The sequence below is a fragment of the Cnephaeus nilssonii genome (genome assembly GCF_951640355.1).
Source record: "Cnephaeus nilssonii genome assembly, chromosome: 15".
Lineage (NCBI taxonomy): Eukaryota > Metazoa > Chordata > Mammalia > Chiroptera > Vespertilionidae > Cnephaeus > Cnephaeus nilssonii.
In genome coordinates this window covers 61591907-61619584 of record NC_137086.1, presented here as the reverse complement: position 1 = coordinate 61619584, position 27678 = coordinate 61591907, and the positions used below count along the sequence as shown (strand labels likewise).

General features: G+C 44.9%; 2 protein-coding genes across 5 annotated transcripts in view; one reads left to right on the top strand and one right to left on the bottom strand.

Moving 5' to 3' along the window:
- Nucleotides 1-26588, top strand: LMAN2L (lectin, mannose binding 2 like; the record flags this gene model as incomplete). Of its 4 annotated transcripts, XM_079792839.1 has the most annotated exons (8): nt 1-235; nt 1456-1574; nt 4901-5018; nt 5812-5894; nt 20636-20797; nt 20890-21004; nt 23905-24024; nt 24339-26586. In XM_079792839.1, the coding sequence occupies 8 exons, from the start codon at nt 1-3 to the stop codon at nt 24479-24481; spliced, it is 1095 nt and encodes a 364-aa protein (XP_079648965.1). In that variant the 3' UTR covers nt 24482-26586. The 4 variants fall into 4 exon arrangements, with proteins under 4 accessions (XP_079648965.1, XP_079648966.1, XP_079648967.1 ...); XM_079792840.1 differs by lacking the exon at nt 20636-20797 and having other exon boundaries at nt 40-235; nt 24339-26588; XM_079792841.1 differs by lacking the exons at nt 1-235; nt 5812-5894 and having other exon boundaries at nt 24339-26585.
- A 215-nt stretch (nt 26589-26803) lies between these two features.
- The window catches only part of FER1L5 (fer-1 like family member 5), a gene marked incomplete at its 5' end in the record, with an annotated part of 50159 nt that continues 49284 nt past the window's right edge, over nt 26804-27678 (bottom strand). The window contains 3 exons of the mRNA XM_079792236.1: nt 26804-27034; nt 27131-27278; nt 27540-27649. Of these exons, the coding sequence (XP_079648362.1) occupies nt 26807-27034; nt 27131-27278; nt 27540-27649 (486 nt within the window). The 3' untranslated portion in view covers nt 26804-26806. The remainder of the gene's footprint in view (nt 27035-27130; nt 27279-27539; nt 27650-27678) is intronic.

Below are 27678 nucleotides of genomic sequence, written 5' to 3'. Positions count from 1 at the left end.
ATGGGGCGGGCTTTTAGTGAAGGGACAGTGGTGAGAAAGATGGCGGCGACTCTGGGTCCCTCTGGGTGGTGGTGGCGGCGGTGGCGGTGGCGGCGGCGTCTGTCTGCTTGGGATGGGTCCAGGATGTTGCTCCTTCTCCTTTTGTTGGGGTCTGGGCAGGGGCCCCGAAAAGTCGGGGCGGGTCAGACGTTCGAGTACTTGAAGCGGGAACACTCGCTGTCGAAGCCCTACCAGGGTGAGGCGCCCGGGACGAGGTGATCGTGCATGGGGAGGGCTTCGGGACCTGAGATCCTCGGTAGAGGCGGGCGGCGACGGGCTTCGTGGCCCGGCCACTGCCGGCGATGGGTAGGGGCCCACGGGGACTCCCGCGGAGTTAGGGAACTACGGGTCCGAAGGGCAGGGGTCAGCCTCCCTCCCACTCCCGGCGCCGCACTAGCGCTGGAGGTTCCCAGCAGGGCGTCCTGGGCCCTCGGATGCCGCCAGGGCTAGGCCTGAACGCCGGGGAGGAGAGAGAACTGCGAATGGGGGCGAGTGATGGAGGGCCACTAGCAATGAGCCAGTCTCCGGATGGAGCTATGGAGGTGCTAGAAATAAAGCAGGAGGCAGAGCTGGGGCAGAACTTGGCCCAACGGAGAAAGAAGACAAAATTCTGTTGCCCATTAAAACACCTGTTCTTCTCCAGTTCAGGAGTCCTGTTGATGACACCTGTTCTTCTCCAGTTCAGGAGTCCTGTTGATGAAAGGGGCTGGCAGCTTTGCTCTGTTAGGGTCCATAGATTTCTAGGCACAGCTTATCAACTAGAACACTTATGTAGGCTTCAAAGAGGACCAAATCAGTGCAGTTGGCTTAACTAACACTAGCCGGTTTCCCCACTGCAGTGTAGGTAGGGGGACAGCAAACAAGCAAACACAGACTCCAAGTGGAAGAGCACATTCACTCCTGCTAAGGGTGATTATTTGTTCACTTAGTTAGCAGATGCACGGGGTGTCACCATTGTGTGTGTCCCAGCTAATGCTGTGGGTTATAGACACAGCTCTCACTCTCAATTGTAGTCTGATGTATCTGCTAAAGCCATGCTTGGGTTGTTTAAAGAATGTGAGTAAGCCCCAGAAGCCTGGGGATCAAGCTCTTTTTGGTTTAACTGGGGATTTTTTTCTTTCGTGGAGCTACAATTTACTCACAATTAAAAAGGGAAGAATAGATCTGAGCTATGGTTACTCTGGCATAAAGTGTTGGATAAAGTGATAGCTCTGATGTGCTTTGGGGTCTTCACTTAAGAAGGGCTTTGTGAAAAGAAGCTGTAAAGATGGTAAGGATTTAAGATTTATGAGTGATAGGTGGGAAATTGACATGAAAGGGGGGAAAAGAGATGACTGCAGCTTTTGGCGGGCTTGGGGTGGCTTTCTGAATGGGTTGGTGTTGAAGAGTACGAACTGATCTACTTACTCCCTGTAGGTGTGGGCACTAGCAGTTCCGCATTGTGGAATCTGATGGGCAACGCCATGGTGATGACGCAATATATCCGCCTTACTCCAGATATGCAAAGTAAACAGGGTGCTCTCTGGAACCGGGTGGTAAGAACCTTCCTCCCTCCCTCCTGTGTTGGTGACCCAAAAACGTTCGCCAGAGGCATATTGGCTTCGTTTTACTGCCTATTTGTCTCCTGTGGTTATTAAAGGTTTTCATTTCAGAGGTTATGATGCCCTTCATAATGAAATCAGATATTTAGAGAAATGCTCTCTATTGCCCTAATTATAGCAAACAATTCTTTTTTTTTTCTGTTGTCTGAAATGTCTTTAATTCAGACATTTAATTCAGACTTGGTAGTATGACTTCTTGGAGGTTAATAACTCATGTTTAGTTACTTTGCTTTGTAAAGTAGAAGACTGGCCTTTTAAATTTATCTGAAACTTCATCCTAGTTTCTCCCGGTCCCATGTTAATTCACTTTAAGTTTAAGTTTTATTGTCATGTGAAAGCCACTTTGAGCCCTTGGTCATTTTATCTGTCCTTCTCTGGACCTTTTCTAGCTACATTGTCTTCCTTTGAGGTATGGCGGCCAGAAGTGAATGCAGTATTCCTGGTGTGGCTGACTTTGTACAAGTGTAAGATGATGCTTTCTCTTTGGTTTCCAGGGCTTTTTCAAAATCTTTTACGACCGCTTTACTTAAGGAATGGCCTTGGCATCCTTGAATGCTTTTGGGTTCACATAAGCTAAGACCTTACTTTTTCATGTGTTTTTAATCATTAGTTTTAGATAAGTGAACCCCAGACAAGAGCACTATTTCTTCTCCCTGCTCATTTTTATGTGCAGAGAATTCGAAAGGAGCAGAGGGAGAAGATAAATTTCTACATGAGCCATCTGCACAAGGGGGCCCCTAGCCCCAGGTTGTAGTGCTGAGCTTGTTCCTGGACAGTGTATGGTAGTGTGTTCTGGAAGAAGAGGTGAGGGCTGCCAGTTGAAAGACTCGGGTCCCAGATGTAGCTGTATTATACACCCACTGGGAGCCCTAGGCGGTTAGTTAATGTCTCCGTTTTTTAGTTTTTCCATCTGTCAGATGCACTTCATAATGCCTATTCTACACGCCCACCAGAATTGTTGTGAGAATAGACATGAAAAAGCTTTGGAAAGCTAATATAGTTACAGAAATGTACGTTGTTATGCCCTACATCTGTTATAAGGTGCACTGATGGAGGTCTCTGGGTTACTAAATTATTCTATCCAGGGTTCAAAACTTTGCTGCTGTCTTGCTAGCCGTCTCTACATAACTCATAGCAGCAATTCTAATATCTGGTTTTCCTGCCCTTTTTCAGATTCTCTGCTACCTGTATTTAAAAATATATATTTTTATTGATTTCAGAGAAGAAGGGAAAGGGAGAGAGAGAGATTGAAACATCAATGATGAGAATCATTGATTGGATGCTTCCTGCATGCCCCCTTCTGGGGATCAGGCCCGTGACCTGGGCACGTGCCCTGATGGAATCTTGGTTCATAGGTCTACACTAACCTCTGAGCCTCACAGGCCGGGCTACCTGTATTTTTTATAACTGGCTATCAGAAAGAGCCTTGGAGTTGTTTCTGAGTTATGTATTTGGATAGGAAGCATTGGTTTGAGCAGTGGGTTCTCAAGTTTGTCTGTCTATTGGAGTCAGTGCCTGGATCCCACCCCCAGAGATTCTGGTTTTATTGGAATTGGGTATGGCTTGGGCATTGGGGTTTTTCCTTAAAGCCCTCTAGGTGAATCTAATGTGCAGCAATGTTTCAGAACCACTGTTAGACATAGTCCTGATCAAAACTGTATGGCATTGTGCTACAGGAGGCCAAAGATAAGTGGCAGACACCGCTTGGCTGAGTATGAACCTCTCGGGCCTTGCCCTCTTCCCAGGGACATAATACCCACTCTCTGGCTATGGGGCAGCTTTCTGCCACTGAATTTCACTCTTGCCCTGAAATCTAAATGTAACAGCAGAAAGATGATAACCCAGAGACTGGGTTCATCAGAGTAGGGTTAGCTGTTGGAGAATTCAGAAGTATCCGCACCCCTTTCATTTGGAATATGTACTCCTAATACTAACACTTTTGGAAGATTTCCCAGAAATTAAACTGAAAATGATCTAGTGATATGTTGCTTGAGAGCCAGCACAGTCTATTTGGAGAGCCTTTGGCTGAACCCCATTGGTCTATCTGCTCCTCCTTCTCTTCTTCCTTCATGGTGAACTTGAACCAGGAGCCTCTCTAAATCAAATACCCACTCTGGTTTCTACTTGAAAGTGTTCAACTATTTAAAAAAAAAATGTTTTTATTGACTTAGAGAGAGAGGAAGGGAGAGGGTGAGAGAGGCAGAAAAATTAGTGACATTAATGAGAGAAACATCAACATCAATCGGCTACCTTCTACATGCCCCCTACCGGGGATCCAGCCTGACACCCTGGCATGTGTCCCGACTGGGAATCGAACTGGCAACCTCCTAGTGCATGGGTTGATGCTCAACCTCTGAGCCACACTGGCCGGGCATGTTCAACTATTTAGAGCACTTACCTCCTCCATTTCCCCAAGGTTTGCTACACAATTCAGAAAAAGAAATAGGAGTCTGATTCATACCCCCCTCCTTAAAATTTTCCCACCAGAGGCTATCCCTGTGGTGAGGTTGGGAGTGGTCTCCTTTGGTGCATTTATGCTTCCTGGCCATGGGCATGAGGTTGGGGGGGATTGTAACCTACCCCTTCTCAAGGGAACTCCAGCTTATCCCTCCCTCAGCTTGGTATAGGGCCATGTCCAATTAATTAGCGTTGTGTATAGCATCTGCTAATTATTTCTGGAAACCTTTGCCTAATGACTTCATTTTTCTTACTCTTTGACAATGAATGAGGTTTTGACCTTCCTTTAAAGTCTAAGCTACTTACTTGTTTATTTTTAAAATTCTTTATTATTGAAAGTATTACATATGTCTCCTTTTCCCCCATTGTAAATGTAAGCTTTTTAGAGTCTTTCTATCAGAGGGGTGATCTTAAGCTGTAGGTGAGTTAATTCAGCCACCTGTACTATACAGGCTGAGACGCTTTGCTGGATGGGTATATGACAATAGCAATCTCACATGGCATTTTGGTGTCTTTCCTAACTTTGGAGTACTATCCTATTTCTATTGGGAGATGTTGAAGACAATTTGGAGGTTTATTCACTTTTTATATTAAATCTCATATACAGTTGAATGGCTCTATTTATTTAATTTTATGACACAAACACTTAGCAAGTCTTAGATTTCAGTTTTAACCTGTAGCCTCGTGTTACACGCATTTATGTTTTCCTAGTCTGTAGACTGCTGCTGAGGGCTTCAGTCGTTTTGCATTTCATACTCCTCATTGATCCCAATGTGTGTGTGTGTTTGTTTTTCTCACTTCAGCCTTGTTTCCTGAGAGACTGGGAGTTGCAGGTGCACTTCAAAATCCATGGACAAGGGAAGAAGAATCTGCATGGGGATGGCTTGGCAATCTGGTACACAAAGGATCGGATGCAGCCAGGTATTGGGACCCTGGGTTGCTCTTGTGTAGGGTGTGACTGACTTGCTTTTTCATGTGTCCTCTTTTTGAGAAGGGTATGTCCCTACATAACAGCAGTTTCCCCTCTCCCTTGATGTCTGTGGATGAAGACTGGCCCTGTCTAATCTCTAGAATGGGGTCTGAGTCCTCAGAAGGAACTGAACTTGACTCCTCCTGGGCTGATTTCTTGCTTATTAGTTTCTTCTTATTTCCCTGTGAACCCACCTGGCCTGTTGACGAGGTGAAAGCACTGGCTGTCCTGAACACTGATGATTGGGTGAGCAGATTCCTTCTGGGCCTTCACAGTGACCCATTCAGCACTCCTGAGTTGGGAGAAGAGTGTCTATTTCCCTCCGTTGTGTGGGAGCCATTGCCCAAAGCAAATGGCAAACTCCACCTCATTGAACCTGATCTCCTTTGCAATAAGAAGCCAAACTTGGGAATTTGGATCTCTCTCAGGGGCATAGTCATCACCAAGTGTTTGTGAGGCAGAATTCTTTAGGGGCGCCTTAGCAACCAGTCGGGATCAGGGAGCAGCTGTAGTGCTAAACAAGGTTGCAGTGGCCTTCTCTCTCTCCCCTGCCTTCATAACAACTACAGCTGTGTACTGGGTGCTCGTTACAGGCCATGCACTTTCCTGGGTGCTTTTACATGTTTTCTTGTCTTAATTGAGGCCTGAGAATCATTTGAATTTTACCTTTTCCTCCATCATAGTGAATATTATTCCTTTATCTTGGCTTTATTTCATTGTTCATCATCTGTTCTCTCTCTCTAGGGCCTGTGTTTGGAAACATGGACAAATTTGTGGGGCTGGGAGTATTTGTAGACACCTACCCCAATGAGGAGAAGCAGCAAGAGGTAATGGCAAGTGTCAGAGCTTAGGACAGCCGCACAGACATTCCCATCCTCTGCCTCAGGAATGCTGTTCAGGAGGGAACAGAGGGGCTAGGGCGTGAGGGGTTCACTTCTACTTCCTTCGTCTGTTGAACTTCAGCAGTTAATGCGCTTCTCAGGGCTTTTTCTAGAGAGAGCTGCTTATGGGGCACAGTCCTTTGGGAATGGCCATCTGAACGGGGGCTTTCTCTTTGGCGTTAACAGTGTTCTGTCTTGTGCACATTAGGTGGTTGCTGGAAGTGAGCATACTTGGCTGGTTGGTGATTTGGCTACTAGGCCAGCACCAGAGCAAGCTGATGTATGTCACTCACCTGGTGACTTAATATATCACTGCCATGTCCTCCTGCAGTTTGTGCACCCTTTCCAGCATCCTTTTCTTCTTCCTTTCCTCAGGAAGCTTCTTGCTTTTTGTTAGCAGACCCTAAGGTTTCTGTAGTATTTTCTTAGGCTAACAGCAGGTTGGTACTCTCTGCCTGATGGCCCTACCATCAGGTGGTGGGAACATGGTTATGACAGGTTGTTGCTAGGCATCCTGTAGCTAAATAATATTTAGCAGGAAAGGAAGGATTAGGAATGGAAGTAGAACTCACTTTATTTTTACCCCAAAAGTTTATGAAATATTTCAAACTTATAAAAAATTGAAAGAACAGATCATTGTATATTCAACAACCAGATTCAACAGTTTTTAACATTTCCCACAGAGTTCACCTTAGAGGATGTGGAAAGTGAGACCTGAGTTAAGAGAATAACCTTTTGTTATGAGTCAATTACAGAATTGTTTGTGGGCCCCTCTTAACTCCACCATCATCAAACCCTGTTCAGGCGCCACACCCTGGGAATCTTGAGCAAGACCAACATGGTCCTTGCACTCAGTAGCACTGATGTGTGAGAGTTCTGGTGGGGGATCTAGGGGGTGTAAAAGTGAAGCTATAGCAGCAGCATCTAACCTGGGGTGGGGGACTTTGGTGGTGGGGGGGCAGGTGGCGGTGGGGAAGACTTTTTCCAGGAAATGACATTTACATTAAAGTCTGCAAAATGAGGAACCAGTGTTTCATGCTGAGGGAAAAGCATGTGTTAAGGTGATGAAGTGAGAGAAGGGACAGTGAGTGTGAGGGCACAAAGGGGGATCAGAGAGAGATGAGGCTAGAAAGAGAAACGGGGCCAGCAGCCTTGCCACGTTGCACAATTCCAGGGGCTCCCATTCATAGTGCATTCTTTTGTATTGACACTGTTGTCGCTTGGACATGTTAACTGGACACGGATTGAGCACTGTCTCCTTGGGTGGTTGGTGGTTTGGCTGTTTAGACCAGCACCAGAGCACGGGTGTGTGTGACTCATCCTCACCGTGCGCACTGTGGGGCCAGGTTCTGAAGGGTGTGTTCCCGTTAAGGAGTCTGGACTGTGTTCTAAGGCGGTAAGTGCATTAAAGGATTTTAATGAGGGGCATGTCATGACTAGGTTTGCTGTTGTGCTGAGGAAATAGTGGTCGGTAGAAATGCATTCGAATAAGAGGTCTGGGCTGCAGGGCTGACTAGAGTTTTAAACCTGCCTCTCTGTGAATTGTTCAAATTGTCTTAGCTTCCATTTCACCATGAGGTACTATTAATTCTGATTTGAGGGGGGATATATGGGTTTATTTTGTAAGGAGAGTAGCCATTAATCAGAAAAATTAGTTGCAGATGGTAAAAAGCAGACTTCTTTTCTGGCTAGCTATTATGATTCTCATTCCCAACTGCACATTGGAATTCCCTAGAGAGCATTTAGAATGCTGATGTCCAGGCCCAACCTCAGAGAGTCTCATGCCATTTGTCTTAGGTAAAGTTTAGCCAACCTTACTTTTCAAAGCTCTCCAGGTGAGTTACATGTATAGCCAGGATTGAGGAGCCCTGGACCACCATCGAGTCCTTGTTTTCTTATTTATTTATTTAACAAATTTTAAAATTGAAATAAATTTTAAAAAACTAATAAAAGCAAGTTTTTGTTTACTCATGCTTGCCATTTTACAGATAGTCTTAATCTTCAAATCTCCTTGTAGTCAGTATTATTTTTCCCATTTTACCAATGAGAAGCTCAAAGAAGGTAAGTGTCTTGCTCAAGGTAACGGCCAATATAAAGTGGAGTCAGATTTTGAGCACAGGTCCACCTGATTCCCGAGGCTGTGATTTTAGTTCTGGTTGTTACCTCCCAGCACTGTGTTCTGCCGGGTGGATTTCCTTGAGAATGGAGAAACTCGTTGTCCTCGTGAGCTGTGCAGTTGCAGTACATAGATCTCCTACTCCGTGCAGAGCGTATAGGAAGCGCACTCCTACCTCCCAACAACCTGGAACTACCTTGGAGGCTAAAATCAGATGTGTTTTGTTAGCAGCATGGTTACTATTTGATACGATACGTAAAGGTGTCAGCCATTGTTCCATGCATTTTTATATGTATTATTTACTTATCAAAACAGTACTTTGGGGTGTATGTTATTTTTATCCCTACATTATAGGTAAGAAACTAAAGTCCAGAAAGGCTAAAAAAACACACACAAAAAAACTTGTTAGTGACACACAGGTTTGTGTTTTAAAAAATATATATTTTTGATTTCAGAGAGGAAGAGGGAGAGAAAGAGAAACATCAATGATGAGAGAGAATTGTTGATTGGCTGCCTCCTGAATGCCCCATACTGGAGATCAAGCCTGTAACCTGGGCATGTGCCCTCACTGGGAATCAAACCTTGAACTCCTGGTTCATAAGTCAATGCTCAACCACTGAGCCACGCCAGCCGGGCCAGATAGTGGGTTTGAAATCAGAGACCACAGTCTCATTTTGATTTATTATTTTGAGCACATAAGGATAGAGTGACATATATGGTGCCTTTTAAAAGCTTGCAAATGTCATGTGTAAAGATGTGCTGGATGAGGAGGACAAGGAGGCTGCAGGAGGGGTTTTGAACAGTTCATCAAATTCCTTAAGTTGCTGCAGTGAAAACGTTTCTCTGGTTTCTTGTTACCTTGTCACCAGAGTACACATGGCCTTGTTGCTCAGCTCACTTCCTACCACATTTGTCCACCAGGAAATACTGGGAAAATGCTAGCAACCATTGATGCACCTGAGAAGGGGTTTAGGCTTGGCTATCTGCATCAGGACAGGTTGTCCAAAGTAACATAATTTCCTCACCAGCGATATAGGGATTGCAGTTTAGTAAGTAGGTCAAGAGCTTGCGTATTTGGGAGTGCAGGGTACTACCTGTGCCATAGTGAGGTTGCCAGATCATAAATCGTTGTTGAAATAACAGCTGAAGAAATAGAAAATCTGGATAGATAAGTAAAGAGATTGAATTAGTAACTAATAGTAACTCAGCCCTAGCCGGTTCGGCTCAATGGATAGAGCGTCGGCCTGCCGACTGAAGGGTCCTGGGTTTGATTCCAGTCAAGGGCACAGGTTGTGAGCTCGATCCCCGGTAGACGGTGTTCAGGAGGCAGCCGATCAATGGTTCTCTCTCATCATTGATGTTTCTATCTCTCCCTTTCCCTTCCTCTCTGAAATCAATAAAAACATATTTTTAAAAAAAGAAACTCACAAAGAAAAGCCCAGGACTAGATGGTTTCACTGATAAATTCTACCAAATATGTAAAGTAGAATTAATATGGAATTCTTCTCAAACCCTTACAAAATATAAAAGGAAGGGACACTATCAACTCATTCTTTGAGTTGGTATTACCCTGATATTAACACTAGGTTAGGACATCACAAGAAAACTACAGACCAATATCTTTATGAATACAGATGTAAGAATTATCAACAAAATACTAACAAACCAAATCTATTAACATATGAAAAGGATTATACATCATGACTGAATGTATTTATCCTAGAAATTAATGTTTGGTTTAATATCTGAAAATTAATATGATAGACCATATTAATAGAATAAAGGACAAAAAACATTTGGTCAAAGCAATAGATGTAGAAATAAGTATTTGACAAGATATAATACCTCTTTGTGATATAAAAGCACTCAACAAATCAGGAATAGAATGGACTTCCTCAACCTGATAGAGGGCATCTGTGAAGGACCCTCAGATAACGTACTTAATTGTAAAAGACTGAAATCTCCCTAAGGTCAGGAACAAGACAAGGATTCTGCGTTTGCCATTTGTATTTAACACAATCCTGGATGTTCTAGTCAGGACAGTTAGGTAAGAAAATAAAAACATCAAGATTGGAAAGGTAGAAGTAAAACTTTCTATTAGCAGATGACATTATCTTATATATAGAAAATTCTAAAGAATCCACAAACTATTAGAACTGATAAATGAATTCAGCAAGGTTGTAGGACACAAGATCAACATACAAAAATCAGTTGTATTTCTATATATTTGCATTGAACAATCAGAACATGAAAGTAAGAAATTCCATTTACACTGGAAAGGAATAAAATACTTAGACATAATTTAACTAGAAACAAAACGCTTAGAAATAAATTTAAGAAAACTTATACTTTGAAAGCTATGATATATTATTGAAAAAATTAAAGATTAAATAAATGGAAAGACATTCTGTGTCATGAATTGGAAAACTTGGTATTGTTATGGTGATACGCCCCATATTGATCTACAGATTTGATGCATTCCCTGTCTATCAAAAATCTAGTTGGCTATGCAGAAATTGACAAGCTAATCCTAAAATAAAAAATTCAAGAGAATCAGAATAGGCAAAATAATCTTGATAAAGAAGAGCAAACTTTGGAGGACTCACAATTACTGACAGTATTACAGATGTCCCCCATTACCTCCCTTTTTGCCTCCTTCACCCATGAGCAATTGATTTTTGGTAAGGGTGCCAAGACAGTTCAATGGGGAAAGAATTGTCTTTTCAACAAATGGTACTGGGACAACTGGATTTCCACAGGGAGAAAAATGAAGTTTTTACAACCGCACCATACACAAATTTTAACTCAAAAAAATCAAAGAACTAAAGGTAAAAGCTAAAATTATAAAACTCAGAGAAGAAAACAGAAATAATTTTTCATGACCTTGGATTAGGCAATGGTTTCTTAGATACAATACCAAAAACAAAAGCCACAAAAGAAAAAAAATTAGATAAATTAGAAACTTGTGCTTCAAAGATACCATCAAGGAAGTGATAAGACAACCCACAGACTGGAAGAAAATAAATGTAAATTATATATCTGATAAGGGACTTGTGATAATTCTTTATATGTTCTAGATACAACTCTAATGAAAAAGACAACCCAATTAAAAAATGGCCAAAGCATCTGAATAGATATTGCCCCCAAGAAGATTATATATAGATTGCCAATAAACACATTTAAAGATGTTCAACATCTGTAGCCATTAGGGATGTACAGATGAAAACCACAGCCCTGGTTAGTGTGGCTCTGTTGAGCATTGTTCCATGTGCCAAAAAGTTTCGGGTTTGATTCTTGGTCAAGGCATATACCCGATTGTGGGTTTAATCCCCAGTCAGGGTGGGTATGGGAGGCAACCGATTGATGTTTCTCTCACATCAATGTTTCTCTTTCCCACTCTCTCTAAAAAAATCAATACAAGCATTAAAACCCACTGTGAGATGTCACCTCACACTCACTTGTATGGCTAAAATGGAAAAGACATGATAACAAGTGTTAAGGCTGTGGAGTAATTGGAACCCTCATGCACTGCTGGTGGGAATGTAAATGGAGCAGTTGTTTTGGAAAACAGTTGGGCACGTCTTCAAATGCTTAAACGTAGAGTTCACCTAATCCAGCAATTCCATTCCTAGGTGTATATTCAAGAGAAATGAAAATATATCTACATAAAAAACTTTTACGTAAATGTCATAGTAGCATTATGATCATAGCCAAAAAAATGAACACAACTCAAATAATGAGTGGATAAACAAATATGATGTATCCTTACAATGGAATGTCATTCAGCATTAAGAAGTGAAGCACTGATATGTGCTCCAATGTGGATGACCCTTGAAAACATGCTAAGTGAAAGAAGCCAGTCACAAAAGACATTTTATGATCCCATATGTACCAACTGTCCAGGCAGGTTGATCTATAGAGCAGAAAGTAGATGAGTAGTTGCCTGAAGCTGAGCTAGGGTGGGAGTGGAGAGAGTGACTGCTAGTGGGCAAAGGGTTTCTTTTTGGGGCAGTGAAATGTTCTAAAATTTGTTGTGGTAATCACAGTCTTAACTCTGAATATACTAAAAGCCACCGAATTACAGACTTTAAATAGGTGAATGGTAATATTGTGTGAACTATATCTTAGTATTGCTATTTTGTTAAAATGTTGATTCAAGGATGACTTGGTCATCTTAGCATTATGAAATCATCAGCTGACAGTCCTGGTTCCTCATGACAGCCCAGATGTTGTTGAGAAGTTGCAGGGAATTCTGGGAATGAGAGTGTCTTTTTTCCAGTTGAAATCAGTATGATGACAAGAGGCCTTCTGGAAGGAGAGCACAGAAGTGCAGCCCTTTGCATCCTTGGCCTCATTCTTCCCAGGAGACATTGGGCCTCCCTCCATGAGGTGAGACTGTAGGTGGGAGAGTGGGGAGAAAGCTCAGGGTCCCAGGTCCGGCCAGCTTGGAAGCTGAGTTTGAGGCACTCCCCATATTTTATAATGTGATCATTGTTTTTCCTCCCTTGAAACTGGAAGAAAATTAACAATACTGTGCCATCCAGGTTAAAAACACATTCACTTGCCCTAGCTGGTTTGGCTCAGTAGATAGAGCGTCAGACTGCGGACTGAAGGGTCCCAGGTTCAGTTCCGATCAAGGGCACATGCCCGGGTTGTGGGCTTGATCCCCAGTTGGGGGCATGCAGGAAGCAGCCAATCAATGATTCTCTCTCATCATTGATATTTCTATCTCTCTCCCTCTCCCTTCCTCTGAAATCAATGAAAATATATTTTAAAAAAATACTCTATTTAAAAAAAAACCAACAACACATTCCCTTGATGAAGACACCAATCCCTCTTGGTCTCTTTGTTGTCGGCAGAAAGAATCTTTACATTATTAAGGGAACTTCATCCTTCTTAAATTCTCTTGTTATCACCCAACATGGATGTGACTTAGGGGTTTTGTTTTGGTCCCAGGTGAGGTTGTGTTTTTCAAGATACTCCTTTGGAGAGTAGGTGTGTGGAGTATTGGCAAGTTCTGATGTGAGTAGGTAGTGAGGCGGTTTCATTGCTGAGAGCTGGTTTTTGAAGGAAGTAGAAATGTATGGCTTTCTGCTGGAATTGAGTGAAGGTGAGGAGGAAATAATGTTGTGGTTTTTTGAGACAATGAAAGAGAGAGGAAGGAGAAAAAAGGCAAGAGCCTGCTCTTAGCTCTGGGTTAGTTCTTTATTTGGGTTTTGACCTTTTTGAGAATATGATGAAAGATGCAGTTACACAGGATTTTGCATTCAATTTTAGGAAGTTCATGAATTCCTCAAAGTAGAACTGTAGACAAGATCTTCTCATTAACGAGACCTGTTCACATACTTTCAGAATGATGGGCAGCAGTGAACTGGAGACATGCGCATTAGGCAGTGTTCTGAATCTTGGCAATTGTAATTGGGGTAGACGAGTCATGAACTTCAGTGTTCGGTGTTTGGGCATACATCAAGTTTAATGCTTTCTGGTTTTAGAGCACTCTATTGAAGTCCTCAAATTACATTATTTTGGTTCTAGTGGGGTTACAACTAACATAAATGGGATTAAAACCATCTCATGAGTTTAAAAGATCATGGTAATGTTCACAAATGTGAAAGTCTTCCAGGCAGTTAGCTGGCAGGAGTGTCCTCAGATGAGCTTTAAGACGTGGGGACAGTCCCTAGTATAGCTTGGTAGTAGTTTGGGAGCTTAGGGAGCCGGGGCCTTCTCATGCTGCCCAATGATGTGAGAACCTCACTGATGTCACTCTATGTAAGATGGATGTTGCTGAGTTATCCTGTCACCTTTGTACCAGATTCCTGCATAAAGGGTTAGTTGGATGAAGATTACTGTAGGACCAGTGACTTGCAAAGTTTTGTAAGCCTGAAAAATGGCTTCTGTGTGTTCCGCCAGTGTCCGAAGGGAGGGTCAGACGGAGGTGTGAGGGGAGATGCCGCAGAAGGGGCATTTGTTTGTTCTTTTTATATTAAAGCTCATTATAGAAAAATCAGAAAAGGCTAAAACAAAACATACAAACAACTTCTTAAAAACAAAACATTGCATCACATGAACATGCCATTTTTTAAAATTTTTCATTTTAAGTTTTTTAGATATATAGAAAAATTGAGAAGATGGTGAATACTAGATTCAGACTAATTTTTTAAAAATTTTGACATAGTTTCAGACTTACAGATAAATTATAATAAAGAATTCAGGGTGCTCTTTATGCAGATTCCCCAAAATGTTAATGTCTTACATTACATTTGCTTTGCCGTTTTTGTTGTTAATCCTCACCAAAGGATATTTTTTCCATTGAGAGAGGATGGAAGGGAGGGAGGGAGAGAGAAACATCGATTGGTTGCCTCCTGCATGCGCCCTGACTGGGGCTGGGAGGGCAAACCTACAACCCAGGTACATGCCCTTGACCGGGAATCAAACTCAAGACCCTTCCATTCACAGGCCGATGCTCTAACCACTGACTTATCCTGGCAGAGCACTTTGCCTTTTCTTTTACCTCTGTGTGTGTGTGTGTCTGTGTCTCTCTGTCTGTGTATATTTTCCTGAACTAAGGAGAAAATTGCCTTTCTTTAATATGCTCCCTTTATTCTAAATACTTCACTTGTTTTTCCTAAACACAAGGAGTTCTCTTATATAACCACAGCACAATGATCAAAATCAGGCACTTAATATGGATATCAATACTATTACCTAATTTACTGACCTTATTCAGATTTCACCAGTTGTCAAATCTGTCCTTTATGGCAAAAGAAAGCCCAGATGCCAGGTTGCATTCAGTTGTCATGTCCTTCCTTCGACCTAGAACCATTCCCCAGTATTTCTTTGTGTTTCAGGGTAGAGACATAGTTTTTTTGTTTTTGTATCTCACAGTATATACTAAGCATTTTTCCATATTGGTAGATATTGAGAGCTGTGTAGCTCTCACTGAGTGACTGAGCCAGGACTCTGGGCTCCGGCTGCCTGTTTCAAATCCTGCTTTCACTACTCAGTTCCTGTGTTCTCGCTCTCTCTTTCTTTTTTAATCCTCACCTGAGGATATGCTTCTTGATTTTAGAGAGAGAGAATGAGAGAGAGAGAGAGAGAGAGAAAGAGCGAACATTGGTTGGTTGCTTCTTGTACGCAACCCGACCAGGATCGAACCCACAATCTAGGTATGTGCCCTGACTGGGAATCAAATTCACAACCTTTTGGGGTATGGGATGATGCTCCAACCAACTGAGCCACACTGGCCAAGGCAAAGCCTATTAAACAAGTTCTGTCCTCTTAAACAAGTTCTCTTACCTGGAAATGGGAATGCCAATACTATAACCGAATGGGTTGTGATAATTAAAGGAATGCGTATGTGCTCATTACTGATACAGTGTCTGGCACAGAGTAAGCTCTCGGAAAGTGCTAGCAGGTGTCTGTGCAGTAGCCATAGTGGCTCCGTTCTCTCCTACCCTGTTTTTCTTCAGATCTGTCTAGGTTCAGGGAGCAAACTCGGCCGGCTTACTCAGCTGCAGGATGGTTTAGTTGGAAAAACTGCCCTAAAGAGTGGCTCCCAAGTTCATGAGCTCCTGTTGGTTGGAGACAGTTTCACTGGTCTGAGAGTAAGAACAGTGAGGTGACTTTTGATAGATGCTAAATGTTTTATTATGACATTACATATTTCTGTCTTTGGTATTAAAATGTTCATTTAAAAAATGATATTTATAAAAAAGTGATGTTTATAAAGATGGTTGTCTTGTCATTATTGTATTTTAATGTATTTAGTAGGTCAGAAAACCACAAGGTAAACCTGTTAACCTCCAAAATATTTTTGGAGATTTATTGGTCCATGACAAGCCAGTGGTCTGGGAATTACTGCTCTAAACTATGTGTTTAGCATTGTGGGTATATATGAGTACCTGTAAATAATGTTTCTACCTGGAATTCATTCATTTAGTCATGGATTGAATGAACATTTATTATTTATTGACTCCCTCCTGAATGCCGGACACTGTACCAGATGCTTTACACGTCTTATTTCGTCTTCATCGTTAACCCTGTGTGCCGTGCGTTCTCCCTGCTTCCAGCAGGGGAGGGAGTCTCAGCTGGTGGAGCTCACCCCACGTGATGAAGCTGGGAGTGGCGTGGCCGCAGTTAGAACAGCTCTCCCTGCAGACAGGCCATGTCTGCTCTTTTCTGTTCAGTGGTTCACAGCTCGTGTGCTTCGGGTCTGGGAGTTTTAGCACAGGGTTCGAAACCCACAAGTTCACGGGTCTCCTTTCAATCACGATATGTTGAAGGTACAATTATATGTAGGTGCCCTTTTTTAAAAAGCAGCCTTGCAGTACAAAAACGTGAAAGCATTTCTCCACCCTCCAGACAGCGATTTACACAATAGGCAGGAGTTCCTCATTTTTGGTGACTCTTCAGTTAGGATTGAAACTGCCACCTTTGCCCGAGTCATTGTGATTCTTCAGCCTCCGGTCCCAGCTCCATTAAGGCTGCCTTCCAAGGAAAGGAACGACTGTTAGTGGGTACCCAAGAGACACTTCTCGGACTCCTGACTGGGCATGGAAAAGAAGGTGCATTTAAATACTTATTATTCATGTGAGGGCAAAGTCGGAGGCCAAAGTCATGAGTTACTGAAGGAGACAGAGGTCAGCTCTAAAGCTGTGGGGCTTTGTCCAGTGCAGTGTTTCTTAAATTTGGCTGTACATTGTAGCCATCTGTGGTGCTTTTAAAAATATAATAAACCTGTTCCCTACTCTAGACCTGCGGAGGCGATTCTAACTGAGGAACACATGTAGGTGCAGCTTAAAGCTCCCTCAGTCTCCTCTGTTGGGATAATTGGGTGCCTCACCAGCCTGGGACCAGTAAGGCCCCCTAAGGTGGAGGACGGTTCTAGGCACTTTTGAGTTGGTAAATGAAGCAAGCCTTAGGATCATCGGAGCCCCTGGGGCATTTTTCATCCCTTCCTTTCCTAACTGTTCACTTAGGAATTTCTTGTCAAGCCCATTTCTGTAAAGTGTTTGGTGACATACTCACAAATCTGTTGTTCTAGAGCAGCGATTTCCAGCCTTTTTCATCTCATAGCACATAAACGAATTACTACAATTCTGCAGCACACCAAAAATATATACTTTTTGCTAATTTGACCAAAAAATCAAAAGGTATAATTTAAAAATATGTATATATGTATTTTTTAAAAACATATTTTTATTGACTTCAGAGAGGAAGGGAGAGAGAGAGAGAGAGAGAGGGAGAGAGAGAGAGAGAGAGAGAGAGAGAGAGAGAGAGAGAGAATATCAATGATGAGAGAGAATCATTGGATCGGCTGCCTCTTGCATGCCCCCTACTGGGGATTGAGCCCGCAACCTGGGTATGTGCCCTTGACTGGAATCAAACCCGGGACCCTTCAGTCTGCAGGCTAATGCTCTATCTATAGAGCTAAAACTGCCAGGGCAAAAAATGTATTTTTATTGATTTCAGAGAGGAAAGGAGTGGAAGAGAGAGAGAGAAACATCAAAGATGAGAGAGAATCATTGATTGGTTGCCTCCTGCATGCCCCACACGGGATCGGGCTCACAACCTGGGCATGTGCCCTGAGCAGGAATTGAACCGTGACCTCCTGGTTCATAGGTCTATGCTCAATAACTGAGCCACACTGGCCAGGCCAGAAGGTATAATTTTGATTCATTTGCACCGGACAACTATTGCTGTGTTGGCTGTTGTCTTTTTTAAAAATCTATTTTTATTGATTTCATAGAGGAGGGTAGAGGGAGAGAGAGATAGAAACATCAATGATGAGAGAGAATCATTGACTGGCTGCCTTCTGCACACCCCCTACTGGGGGTCGAGCCCGCAACCCGGGCATGTGCCCTTGACTGGAATCGAACCCAGGACCCTTCACTCCACAGGCCGATGCTCTATCCACTGAGCCAAACCAACTAGGGCTGTTGTCATTTTTTTATTTGACAGTCTAAGGGAAAAGAGGTCAATGTCCCTGACTAAATAGTCAGATATTGCATGTTTTAAAAATCTTTGTGGCACACGGTTGAAAATCGCTGTTCTAGATGACAGTGGTAGAAGAGTACATTTTGGCAGTTTATCGTCACTGATTCATTTCCTCTCCTGTTATAGTCCTGTACACATTTCACAGTTGGGAGCTGCTCTGAGGCCCACCCTAAACTCCTTACTGTGGGATCTGGCTCCTGCCTCAGCTCACACCAGCCCCTTCCTCACTAGCTGAGTTTCAAACACCTGTGTCTTCTAGTCCACGAATATGCCAAACTCATGCTGCTTTGGGGGACTGCCTCTAACTACCTGGGTCTCAGCTGTTGTCTCCTTATTGGTCTCTATTGTATCACCTCTTCTGTTTTCATCACAGTATTTATCACAGTCTGCAATTTTATTTACTTAGAATTTGTCTCTTCCACTTTATTGTCAGCTCCATGAGAGCAGGTACCTGTCTATGTTGTTTCCCATTGAACTTAAAGCAGCTGGAACAGTGTCTGGCTGGTAACAGGTCTCAGGAAGCATCCGAGGAAGGAATGCTTTGTGCTCTACACCCTTACACACCCTTCTCGTAGGGTAGGGCTGAACTGAGCCAGTGTAGGTATCTCTTGTTGCTAGTACTGTAGCAAAACTATCCTTGGACCACCTGCCATGTTTCAACACTCCCATGGAGCTTTGCCTTGCCCACATGTTACAGGTTATATATTTGGAAATATATGTCCACAGGCTCAATTAGAGGGTAAATGATCCCTTTGGATTCATGTTCATTTCACAGCCTCTCACATGTTGGGCTTTTTGTCTTCTGGGCACTAGCTATATTCTGAGATCCTGGGCAGTAAACAGCATCTTGAATTTGGAAGAACTTAGTGCTATCTCTCCCCTGGCCATAGAAATACTGCAGTCTGGGTACAAACTTTGGCCTGACCTGACTCTCAGAGACATAAGTGGGGCCTGCGTGGATGGTGTAGTGCTGTGTGTTTTATAAAGCTGCTGTAAGCTTCAGGACCGTAGAGAGGACTTCTTTGCAGATCTGGTGATAGTAACCCCTCCTCTCCTCATAATGTCCAAGCACCTGTGCATATAGTTTTGCCTATAATTTTGAGAGGCACAAGGACTTGAGTGCCCTCCACGGACCCTAAATTTCTGTTTGGGGATTGAGACTGGTTTGCTCCCCCACCACTGCTGGGTCTTAGCTTTCCGATGGCTGTTTCTTTCTGACTTGGTCTCCTGTCTTTGTGCCCTCTCTTGTTTTCAAACCTGTTGGACCCTCTCAGGCCCAGAAGAGGCGATATTCTCCAGGAGTCCAGGTATTCAATTCTTGACCCACCATGGCCATCCTTTATTCCCTGTGTGCTCATCCAACATTTGCTACTGTTTAGAATCCATGTGGCTCTTGTCTCAAGAGTCACCAGTCTCTGATTGTGGGTGCATCTTCACCTTGCATGTTGATATTGGGGACAGTGTGGAACTCACCAAGTGGCATGTGTCATGTGACCTCTCCTTCCATCTCTACTGCCTAGCACTGGGCTTGCTCTCAAGGGTAGCTCATCATTTCTAAGGAAGATGTGCTCCTACAATTTTGTGGAAGAGAGAGGGCCTCTGAAGTAGGGTGGGAAAGTGGGTGGGATCTGGGGAAACTTGCAGTGGGAGAACCTTGCTCTGTGTGTTATTGGGAGAAGTTGTGGCTGAAGCTTAACTGGGCTGGAAGGTTTTTTTGGCTAAAACAGTCATGTTGGCTTGACTTGAAATGGGCAACACCATCCAGCAGCCTGATTCTTTTTGAGTCCTGGTCCATTTGGCATCATGTGCTTATAGGATTTTAGAATTTGAAAGGAACTATCCTGAATGGAAAGATTTTCCTGATCAAAAGGTATTTTCAGGATACCTGTTGTGTGCAAAACACTTGGGGGTGGGGGTAGGGGGAGAATGGGCTAGTGTGGAGACATGCAAAAAAGCATAACAAATTATTTTTTCTTAAAGGAGTTTACATGGCAGTTGGGTAGATGGGGACATAAACGCAAAAGCCACTAGCGTGGGGCAGAAGAACAGTGCACAATGGTGTTCTTTTTTTTTTTTTTTAAATATATTTTTATTGATTTTTCACAGAGAGGAAGAGAGAGGGATAGAGAGCTAGAAACATCGATGAGAGAGAAACATCGATCAGCTGCCTCTTGCACAACCCCCACTGGGGCTGTGCCCGCAACCAAGGTACATGCCCTTGACCGGAATCGAACCTGGGACCCTTCAGTCCGCAGGCCGACGCTCTATCCACTGAGCCAAACCGGTTTCGGCACAATGGTGTTCTTGGGGAGGAGTTTAGAGCCTTAGAGGGACCATGTCGGACCCACCCAGACCTGTAGCAAGGAGGATCCCTGAAGACAAGGACAGTTAGTCGCTTCCTGGGCCATATCACTTGAGTGTGGGTTCTAGCGGGTTGTTGATGACGAGGCTGGGCTATTGTCTGGTCGCTGTAAGGTGCTCAGCTTGTATGTGCACAGTTCTTGTTGCTCTTTGCACAGGCGCTCCTGAGAGTACTTCCTCATTGTCCTCTGCTTTTCCTTCCCTGCCTTCCTAGCGGGTGTTCCCCTACGTCTCAGCCATGGTGAACAATGGCTCCCTCAGCTATGACCATGAGCGGGATGGGCGGCCCACAGAGCTGGGGGGCTGTACGGCCATTGTCCGCAATCTCCATTATGACACTTTCCTTGTGATCCGCTATGTCAAGAGGCATTTGACGGTGAGTCCCTGTTCTGGACCAGTTGGCAGTATGGGCTGTCTGGCTCCTGCTCCCGGGGCCTGGTCCTGATTTCTCTCTTCTTTTTATTCTAGATAATGATGGACATCGATGGCAAGCATGAGTGGAGGGACTGCATTGAGGTGCCCGGGGTCCGCCTGCCCCGGGGCTACTACTTTGGCACCTCCTCCATCACCGGGGACCTCTCAGGTACTACCACCTCACTTCTCATTTGCCCTGACTGAGGTCATGTCTCAGTAGCCAGGCCGTGGTGAAGCTTCTCAGAGGCCAGAGCCAGACAAGCAGGACTCTGGGAAGCAGGTGCCCTGGGAGTGCTTATCTTCCTGCATTCTCGTACCCAGATTCCTTAAGACCCCAGGCGTCGGCTGGCCTCGGACAGCTGTCCTAGGAGATGGTTGGAGCTACGGGGAAGTAGTGTTTGCCTCTTCAAGGAGCCAGCTCTCCCGCTGTGTTTTGAGCTCTGCACTTTTCTGACTCTGGTGCCACCTTTCTAGTTCGCTTCCTCCCTCCCACTCCTCATGTACTTAGTTCCCCTTCTCTGAACAAGGCTTCTCCGTGACTCTGCCGGCCCCCCAGGCCCTGCTTTGTGCTCAGACTTCTGGGTTTCATGTGTAGAGATGCTCCCGTTTCCAGCCATTCTGCTCTGAACACACTGCCCTGGACCCATGTCTCGACTGTGCATTAGCACTCTCCTAGTGAGAGTGACTCTGTGTCCCTGCCTGCGTGACACTCTGTTCTCAGTCCTGGCTCTGCGTCCTCTCGTCAGCTCTTTTGACCATGTGCCCTGAAGGTCTGTGCCACTGACAGTACCCGCTGCTTGTCTTTCCTGTCTCCTCCGACTTCCTTTCTCCTTGTCCCCATTTGTTCTCCCCTGGCTCCAGACCAATCATAACGTCATCTGAGAAGAGGTAAAGAACCAAACTCTTGGGATTTTTTGACATAATTTATTATGAATAAAGCTAACAGGAAAAGGGGAAACACCCATCTGAAATGGGCAACAGCTGCTCGGTTCCAGCGTTGTGGCCAAGAGCAAATGTGGGCTCAGTATGGCCATGCTGTCAGTTTTTCAAGAGAAGCTGGGAGTCTGGATTTTTAAAATGAAATCTGATTTTTAAAATCATGGCTTTTTAAAAAAAATCAACTTTATTGAGATGTGCTTTCCATACAACAGAAGTACATAGTTGGAAGAGTTTTTTGTTGTTTTTTTTAAAATATATTTTTATTATTGATTTCAGAGAGGAAGGGAGAGGGAGAGAGGGAAACATCAATGATGAGAGAGAATCATTGATTGGCTGTCTCCTGCACGACCCCACTGGGGACTGAGCCCGCAACCTGGGCATATGCCCTGACCGGGAATCGAACCGGTGACCTCTTGGTTCCTGGTCGACGCTCAACCGCTGAGCTACACCTGGCTGGGCAAGAGTTTTGACAAATATTTACACCTGTGTCATGACCTCCATAGTCAAGACACAGAGCGTTTCCGTCACGGCGAGAATTCCCGGTGCCCCTTTGAAGCACTCCGCCCTCACCTGCTCTGCCCTGGCAGCCAGGGGCTGAGTTCTGTGCAGAAGGCTGAGGCTGTGGGCAGAGCTCCCTGGGCCCAGGCACAGAGGCACAAGCTTTAGAACTTTGCTAGGTAATCTTGGTATGTGTTTCAAGTTGAAATGTCTTCTTTGCATTTTCCTTTAAGCTTACATGTTTCTAGGACCTGTCAGTTAACTTCCTGGTACACTTTTCAATGGGAAGTTGTTCCCAGCTGTTAGAAATGACCAAAGAGAATACAGTCATTTTTTGTTTATCCTAAGGAATCCTTCGCTCTAGGTTTTTGGTGTTAATACCTAGGTTAGTGAGTCTGTGTTCTCTGCCCATAGAATGTCCCTAAATAGAAATTGTGTTTTTCTCGTAAGGTCTTTCTTGTTGATACCTTCTTACTGTTAGACATTGGGTATTGAAATGGCTGAGAAAGTGGGGTGCACTCCAGCCGTCCCAGGCATTGGTGCCCCACATTGTGAGGAGCAGTGCCCTGCCTTTTATTCTGTCCATGGCTCCCACTCAGTCCTGACAACAAAAACACCGCATTGAAGGCAAATCCAGTTTTTCAGGGTTTGCTAAGTCTAAGCAGGTGTAGGTGTCATCCTAGTCATAAAAATGGCAAGAAATCCAACCAAGTAGCCATAACCTCCATGGCATTCAGATTTGTGGTCTCTTAATACGAGTCTCCACTGAGAGGAACAAGAGCTTCTTGAAGAAATGGCAGATCTATGGCAAGAAGTGTACAAGTGGGAACTGTCCAGAAAAGCAAGGAAGATATCAAGAATTACTGGGCCCTGGCCAGTGTGGCTCAGTTGGTTGAATGTCATCCTGTGCACTATAAGTTTGCTGGTTCAATTCCCAGTCAAGGCACATGCCTGGGTTGTAGGCTCGATCCCCCGTAGAGGGTATGCTCTCACATCCGTTTCTCTCCCTGCCTCTCCTTTCCTCTCTTAAAAAAAGAAAAAGAAAAAGAAAAAAAAGTCAATAAAATTAAAAAAATCTTAAAAAACTTCTGGATTCATGAAAAAAGACTCAGAAACCAACTTTCATTGGCTCCCACTGGAACAAAATGGGTGGAGTTGAGCATCAGTAAGATGTATAACCTCGGTGTATTGAAACATGTCACATGTGTTTGAATTGATGAGTTTATAACGATGCTTTAAAAAGAGAGAGCTCGCCCAGCATGGCTCAATGGTTGAGCGTCAACCTATGAACCAGTAAGTCAGGGTTCAATTCCCAGTCAGGGTACATGTCTGAGTTGTGGGCTCGATCCCCAGTGTGGGCGTAAAGGGGGAGCCAATCAATGAATCTCATCATTGATGTTTATATCTCTCTGAAATATATATATATATATATATATATATATATATATATATTACTGTAGAATAATATAGAACATTCCCATTTCTTATCCTTCCTTATTTTTAGATGAGAAACAGAGGTTGCAATTATTTTTTTTAAGGTCACTGCTAGTTAGCTGTGGAGTTGGAAGCTTGAGCCAAGATACTCCAAGATACCTCTTTTTGAGGGGGCTTGAGCAGTACTTTTTCCTTTAGACAACCATGACATCATTTCCCTGAAGCTATTTGAGCTGACAGTGGAGAGAACCCCAGAAGAGGAGAAGCTGCATCGAGACGTGTTCTTGCCCTCGGTGGACAACATGAAGCTGCCTGAGCGTGAGCATGGGGACCCTGGGAAACGGCCCACGGTGGGAGGGTTGCAATGCTGGGACCTCACCCACAGCTCGCAGGGCTGTCTCCTTTGTCCTTCCCCGGAGGGATCTGGAGCACTGGCACCTCTTGTCACTTGTCTTCAGATTACAGATGGGCAGGAGGCGGCAGCTTCATTTTTGGATTAAATCATCTGGAAAGGGAGAGTCTGAGTTCTGTCTCCCAGAATGGGCACTGGAACCTGGGGCTTTGGCTTGTTGGTGGTCTTTCCTAATGGGTAGGCTCCCAGGACCTGACTTGCTTCTCTCTTGCTTCCTCAGTGACAGCCCCGCTGCCGCCCCTAAGTGGCCTGGCCCTCTTCCTCATTGTCTTCTTCTCTCTGGTGTTTTCCGTGTTTGCCATTGTCATTGGGATCATACTGTACAACAAGTGGCAGGAACAGAGCCGAAAGCGTTTCTACTGAGCCCTTCTGCCGCCACCCCCACTGTGGCTGTTTCCGTGAGGTGTGGGAGGAACAGGCGCTGGCCTGACCACACAGCCCAGTGGTCTTCTCCATTCTCCAGCAGCTGGTCAGGGACTATGTTCTGTCACTGGAGCTTTGAGTTCAGGGACACTGTATTCCCATGGTCATCTGTGAGGACCTCTGACTCTGGTTCAGGAAGCCCACCCACCGCAGGGCAATGCTGCTGTGATGTGCCTTTCCCTGCAGTCCGTCCACTGGGAGCTCAGAGGGTGGAGATAGGATCTCCTGGTATGATGCCAAGATCACAGAAAAGAACTTCATAGCCCAGGATGCCTTGGTATTGGACTCAGGACCCCCGTGCTTTTCGATTAAATCTGCAAAGAATGGAACACTCCTCATACCTTCCCACCATCCATTCATTCGTTTTTGCTTTTGGTCTAAGCCTCTGTCCACCTGAGCAGCTCTCCTTGGAAATCTGGCTGGAAACTTCTCCTTTTACTGTCCTCTTCACATGAAGCCTGAGATCGAGAAGACCTTCCATGCCTGTCTGTTGGAGCCAGGGCTGCAGAACAAACATGTTGCACTGATTCTCATTAGGTGTCCGCAGGGAAGGCTTTCTGCTTTGGCCCGCTGCTCTGGCCTTTGCTTGTCAGCGTGGATCCTGGTTCTGTTGGCGTGTTTGTGATCTTCCCAATGAGGCTCTTCCATTCGGCCCTCAGTCTTGTTTGGCTGGAAGTTGGTGTGCAAGTCAAGAGAAGCTTGGAAGATCTCGTGGATGAGTGGGATTAACTGACACAGACCTGCTCCAGGTTTTGACACCAGAAGCAACATTTGCTGAGTGACCCGGCCACATGGAGATGTTTCTGGACCAACTGGAGCCTGCTTAGCTGCATGTTTTGTGTCTGTCATGGTCTTTGGAATCTTTGAGTGTTCAAAATGTAAGAAAACTTTTTCTTATAGCCTCGGCCTGGATACCCCCCAGGAGGAAATCGGGCTTCTTTTTCTTAATGGATAAGAAAGTTGCTGTTCTCTGGGGTCAATAGGCTCTCATCATCTGTGCCTGGAAGAGTTTGTTGTCATTGAGCACTAGAGCCTGAGTGTCATCCTCCAGGGGTCAGCCCTTATTCACTGCCTATTGGACAAGGGGTCACACACCGCTCCACTCACCTATCTGCCTGTGATGAGATTGGTTGATAGAGGGCCCAGAGCTGAGCTCTCCTAGCCTGTGCTTCTGTAGCCTAAGGGAAATTCGTAAAATGGCTGATGGAAACCCAACATGAGCTTCTGACTCGTGTTCTTCCTTCTAGGCGTGGGTTTAGGAAGGCTCCAGGCCTTTTTGCTGAGCCCGTCAGTCCTTACTCTGCCTTTCCTCCATTGTGAAATCCTCAGCTCAACCCAGGAGGAAAGGAGGGTCACCTTGACCTGGTATGGTCTCTATCCTCTTGGGCTTGCTTATAGCCTTCCAGGTGCTTAATTAGGCATCATGGGCAGTAATACTCTCCTGCAGGCAGGATTAAGGTGGGATCTGCATAACCCTTCCCCACCACAGTAGAGCAGCTCCAAAGTGCCAGGGGACCAGCCGATCGAGAGCTTGGTCTTAGGACCAGGTAGAACTGAAAAAGCAAATGGTTCTTTTGTCTTCTTTGAGGTCAAGGGGAGATTGGATAGGCCCCTGTGGTGGAGGATCTAGGTGGGCTCTTGACGGGGGAAGCATGTGTGAGTGCAGATTTGTGGGTTTTGTGTGATTTCAGCTCAGGCCCAGGGACGCCACCTGACTAGACATGGTGTGTTCTGTCCTAGCTCTTGTATTTTGTCCTGGAAACAAATGTTTGCCTCCGTAAATGGGGCTGGATATTGCTCTGGCCACTGCACCGCAGGTGTGTCCTGGAGGAGGGCTCGTGGTGTGGCTCCAGCGGCTCACCCCACGGGGCCGTTCTCTCCTCACTGCCACCCTTTCCTTCTGTTTCCCTCTGACTTCAGAGCCTCTTCGCGTGGAAGAGACAGAAGACGGAGGGAGGTAGTGCCAAAGGTGACACTGCTTCCTGTCCCTGGGAGTCTTGTCCGAAAGGCTGGCCATTCATATGGTCTTCAACCCCCCCCCCCCCCCCCCCCCCCCGCCAAATTACAAAGCGGCTTTGTTACAAAGCTTGTTTATTTTAGTGGAAAATTACAACTTTGCCTTTCTTGCTGGAAGTGGTTTCTCAGCAGAAGGGCCAGAATATCCCTAGCCCCTTGCTGTCCTAGAAGATAGAAATAAGGAATTGGCAAGAAGCTCTAGGATAGGGTTGACAGTGGGCAAAGAGAAGCCAGGCAAATCTGGCCAAATTAGCCTTGTGGGGCTGGGAGTTCTGGAAAAATATGTCGCAGGTGATTCATGTGTCCCTGCAGGAGTTTCAGCTGATGGCCTGTTGTAGACTCTAGGGTAGGACGTGGGGTAGTGAGGTTGGAAGAGCTGGCCTTGCTGGTGTTCAGTGAATTGATGATATTGGTGAACATATCCTTAGGTGCAGTCAGCCGAAGCTCAGGTTTGACCCATCTCATGGCCAAATAGCCCTAGAGAGAACAGGCAGCAGTCAGCTGACAGTAGCAACCGGAGGCTCTCCCCAGAGCAACCAGTGCTTCTGTCCCTGTCCCCAGGGCATCACTCACCGGAGCTGAGTACATGAAGCTGAACAGCATCAGCCCGACAATCAATATGATTGAGATGACTATGATTTTAAAGCGGTAGCGTTTCCAGAAAACATAGCAGAAGTTTCTAACAGGTGACTGAAACCATGAGAGCAAGGTGTTGGTGCGCCTGTCCATGAGCAGAGTTGAGTTTGAGAATGGAGGACAGAGGGGATCTTCAGATCAAGTTTTCCAAGGCAAAGACCTTTCTTTTTTTAAAAGCAAGTTCTGCCTCCTTTCCCCCCCTCTCCCCTTGGCCATTCTCTCCCGACTGTGACAGCACTGAGCTGAGGTGGTGGGAAGTAACTACCCCTCCACTTGTGGCTACTGGTCACCACCCTGGGTATATTGCCAGGCTCAGCAGATCAGCCTTCTGAACAAGGAGCCTTACGGGGGAGGGTGGAGTGTAGGGTATTGGTTGGGCTCTGACTGGCCACGTCCTGCTGCCCTGATTAAGGCTTCCTCCTCAGACAGAATCTCCAGTGTCATCTTCACTTTACCCTAGAAACACCGCAGGGGGTGGGAGGCTG